This window comes from Danio aesculapii, chromosome 10 (assembly GCF_903798145.1).
Source record: "Danio aesculapii chromosome 10, fDanAes4.1, whole genome shotgun sequence".
Taxonomy (NCBI): Eukaryota; Metazoa; Chordata; class Actinopteri; order Cypriniformes; family Danionidae; genus Danio; species Danio aesculapii.
This window is the reverse complement of record NC_079444.1, coordinates 46054886-46059885: the sequence shown is the minus strand read 5'-3', so window position 1 is coordinate 46059885 and position 5000 is coordinate 46054886. Positions and strand designations below refer to the sequence as shown.

General features: G+C 46.3%; 1 protein-coding gene across 1 annotated transcript in view; it reads left to right on the top strand.

The window, feature by feature from the left end:
* The window catches only part of LOC130235969 (membrane-associated phosphatidylinositol transfer protein 2), a 26204-nt gene that overhangs the window by 15720 nt on the left and 5484 nt on the right, over nt 1-5000 (top strand). Inside the window, exons 10-12 of the mRNA XM_056466497.1 lie at nt 2444-2592; nt 3498-3647; nt 4161-4344. Coding sequence (XP_056322472.1) covers nt 2444-2592; nt 3498-3647; nt 4161-4344 — 483 coding nt within the window. The remainder of the gene's footprint in view (nt 1-2443; nt 2593-3497; nt 3648-4160; nt 4345-5000) is intronic.

Genomic DNA, 5000 nt, shown 5'->3' with positions numbered 1-5000 from the left:
CATGCAGAAAACACACACATGCAGAAAACACACACACATGCAGAAAACACACACACATGCAGAAAACACACACACATGCAGAAAACACACACACATGGAGAAAACACACACACATGCAGAAAACACACACACAACACACACACATGCAGAAAACACACACACATGCAGAAAACACACACACATGGAGAAAACACACACACATGCAGAAAACACACACACATGCAGAAAACACACACATGCAGAAAACACACACACATGCAGAAAACACACACACATGGAGAAAACACACACACAACACACACACATGCAGAAAACACACACACATGCAGAAAACAAACACACATGCAGAAAACACACACACACACATGCAGAAAACACACACACATGCAGAAAACACACACACATGCAGAAAACACACACACATGCAGAAAACACACACACAACACACACCCATGCAGAAAACACACACACAACACACACACACAACACACACACATGCAGAAAACACACACACATGCAGAAAAAACACACACATGCAGAAAACACACACACAACACACACACATGGAGAAAACACACACACATGCAGAAAACACACACACATGCAGAAAACACACACACATGAAGAAAAAACACACACATGCAGAAAACACACACACACATGCAGAAAACACACACAAAACACACACACATGCAGAAAACACACACACAACACACACACATGCAGAAAACACACACACATGCAGAAAACACACACACAACACACACACATGCAGAAAACACACACACAACACACACACATGCAGAAAACACACACACAACACACACACATGAAGAAAACACACACACATGCAGAAAACACACACACATGCAGAAAACACACACACAACACACACACATGCAGAAAACACACACACATGAAGAAAACACACACATGCAGAAAACACACACACATGAAGAAAACACACACACATGCAGAAAACACACACACATGCAGAAAACACACACACATGGAGAAAACACACACACATGCAGAAAACACACACACAACACACACACATGCAGAAAACACACACACAACACACACACATGCAGAAAACACACACACATGAAGAAAACACACACATGCAGAAAACACACACACATGCAGAAAACACACACATGCAGAAAACACACACACATGCAGAAAACACACACACATGCAGAAAACACACACACATGCAGAAAACACACACACATGGAGAAAACACACACACATGCAGAAAACACACACATGCAGAAAACACACACACATGCAGAAAACACACACACATGCAGAAAACACACACATGAAGAAAACACACACACATGCAGAAAACACACACACATGAAGAAAACACACACACATGCAGAAAACACACACACATGCAGAAAACACACACACATGCAGAAAACACACACACATGAAGAAAACACACACACATGCAGAAAACACACACACATGCAGAAAAACACACACACATGCAGAAAACACACACACATGCAGAAAACACACACACATGCAGAAAACACACACACATGCAGAAAACACACACACATGCAGAAAACACACACATGAAGAAAACACACACACATGCAGAAAACACACACACATGCAGAAAACACACACATGCAGAAAACACACACACATGCAGAAAACACACACACATGCAGAAAACACACACACATGCAGAAAACACACACACATGCAGAAAACACACACATGAAGAAAACACACACACATGCAGAAAACACACACACATGCAGAAAACACACACACATGAAGAAAACACACACACATGCAGAAAACACACACATGCAGAAAACACACACACATGCAGAAAACACACACATGCAGAAAACACACACATGCAGAAAACACACACATGCAGAAAACACACACATGCAGAAAACACACACACATGCAGAAAACACACACACATGCAGAAAACACACACACATGAAGAAAACACACACACATGCAGAAAACACACACACATGCAGAAAACACACACACATGCAGAAAACACACACACATGCAGAAAACACACACATGCAGAAAACACACACATGCAGAAAACACACACACATGCAGAAAACACACACACATGCAGAAAACACACACACATGCAGAAAACACACACATGCAGAAAACACACACACATGCAGAAAACACACACACATGCAGAAAACACACACACACACAAGCAGAAAACACACACACATGCAGAAAACACACACATGCAGAAAACACACACACATGCAGAAAACACACACACATGCAGACTGTGTAACTCCAGGGGGACTCGCGCAGTCATTCTGTGGTTTATTCTTCCTAAAGCAGCGTGCTACAGGTGTCCTGCATGTGTGTTCTTCATATATGTGTGTGTGTGTGTGTGTGTGTGTGTGTGTGTGTGTGTGTGCAGGTGGACGTGCACATCATGACGCAGCCTCCGTCAGGTGAGTGGGTGTACTTCAGCACAGAGCTGACCAACAGCAGCGGCCGCGTCTTCTACGAGATCCCCGACAGCAAACGCCTGAGCATAGGAGTGTATCCTGTGAAGATGGTGGTGCGGTACGTCTCACACACACACACACACGCATTCACACACACACACACACACCCACACACACACACACACACACATTCTGACCACTTCTCTTCTGTCCACAGGTGTGACCACACGTCTGCAGACACACACACACACATACACACAATCTGACCACTCCTCTTCTGTCCACAGGTGCGACCACACGTCTGCAGACACACACACACACACATACTTTTACCACTCCTCTTCTGTCCACAGGGGCGACCACACGTCTGCAGACACACACACACACACACATTCTGACCACTCCTCTTCTGTCCACAGGGGCGACCACACGTCTGCAGACACACACACACACACACATTCTGACCACTCCTCTTCTATCCACAGGGGCGACCACACGTCTGCAGACACACACACACACACATACTCTGACCACTCCTCTTCTGTCCACAGGGGCAACCACACGTCTGCAGACACACACACACACACACATACTCTGATCAATCCTCTTCTGTCCACAGGGGCGACCACACGTCTGCAGACACACACACACACACATACTTTGACCACTCCTCTTCTGTCCACAGGGGCGACCACACGTCTGCAGACACACACACACACACACATTCTGACCACTCCTCTTCTGTCCACAGGGGCGACCACACGTCTGCAGACACACACACACACACATACTCTGACCACTCCTCTTCTGTCCACAGGGGCGACCACACGTCTGCAGACACACACACACACACACACACAAATTCTGACCACTCCTCTTCTGTCCACAGGGGCGACCACACGTCTGCAGACACACACACACACATACTCTGACCACTCCTCTTCTGTCCACAGGGGCGACCACACGTCTGCAGACACACACACACACACACAAACATTCTGACCACTCCTCTTCTGTCCACAGGGGCGACCACACATCTGCAGACAGCTATCTGACGGTTCTCCCACGTGGAACAGAGTTTGTGGTGTTCAGCATTGACGGCTCTTTCGCCGCCAGCGTCTCCATCATGGGCAGCGACCCCAAAGTGCGAGCCGGAGCGGTGGATGTGGTCAGGTCAGAGCGTAACACCACACACACACACACACAAACACACAGTTTTGTGTGGGGTAAATGAGCAGAGTAATAAACACTCACACTGCTCTCTCCACAGACGAGTATGTTCATGACGACACACACACACACACGCACACACACACACACACACACACACACACACACACACACACACACAGCAGAGTAATGTAATGAGGACAGATCAGTGTGAACATGAGCAGCTGTTTTAATCTATAAATCAGTGAAAGAGAGCGCAGGTCTGGAGCATGAGAAGCATCAGCTCAACACCGCAGGGCTGCTGGGTGCTGGATTCTGATTGGCTGATGAGCACTCGGTGTCCTCCAGATCACACAGCGACTGTCACTGAGTTACCGGAACTACTTGTGCTTGTATTGGACACCCTTCAGCCAATCAGAATCAAGAATATCTGCAGATGCTGGAATGATTCTATGATGTGTGTGTGTGTGTGTGTGTGTGTGTGTGTGTGTGTGTGTGTGTGTGTGTGTGTTGTAGGCACTGGCAGGATCTGGGTTACCTGATCGTGTATGTGACGGGCCGGCCGGACATGCAGAAGCAGAGGGTGGTGGCGTGGCTGTCGCAGCATAATTTCCCGCATGGGATCGTGTCGTTCTGCGATGGACTGGTGCACGACCCGCTGCGACACAAGGCCAACTTCCTGAAGACCCTCGTCACAGAGGTCAGAGGTCATCTGTGTCTGCCTACAGCATTATTGGTGTTTAATGTGGGCTCTCTGTATATATCTGGAGATGAAGACATGCTGCTTTCAGTGCTGTACGCTTCATTAGGATGGACAGTCACTGGGAGAGGCAGAATAACAGAACAGCAGATCATTCCTCTCCCCCAGTGTCAGATGATTCTGAATGATAAAGTTAGACTCTCCTCATTCTGAACACAACACGACATGCCTATTGTTGTCTATAAAATGCTTCTGGATTTATGAATCTTGATATATCTGGACTGGAAGTAAGACATCTCTGTGAGATTAACATGTTCTTGCGCTCAGTGTTAATGTATTCTTTACATTGGCCATCATTCAGAAAACTAGTATTTAATCTCCAAATAGTGTTTTTGGGTTGAACATCAAGAAGGAGTCTCAAATACAGTCCCGCATGATCAGAAACATCTGTAACTCCTATTTCACAATCTATAATTCTGTGCCTCTCTGAGTGACACATGAAAAAATAGTCAACCCTAGAGTAAACCTTGTGAGGATGGGAGAAGAAAGTGAACTGTCTACTAGATGGGTGGAGTTCCCTCCATATATCACACAGGCCTGCGGCCTTTAGCATCCTCTTAACAAACAGTGATTCAGAATTTGTCTTCTTTGTTGGA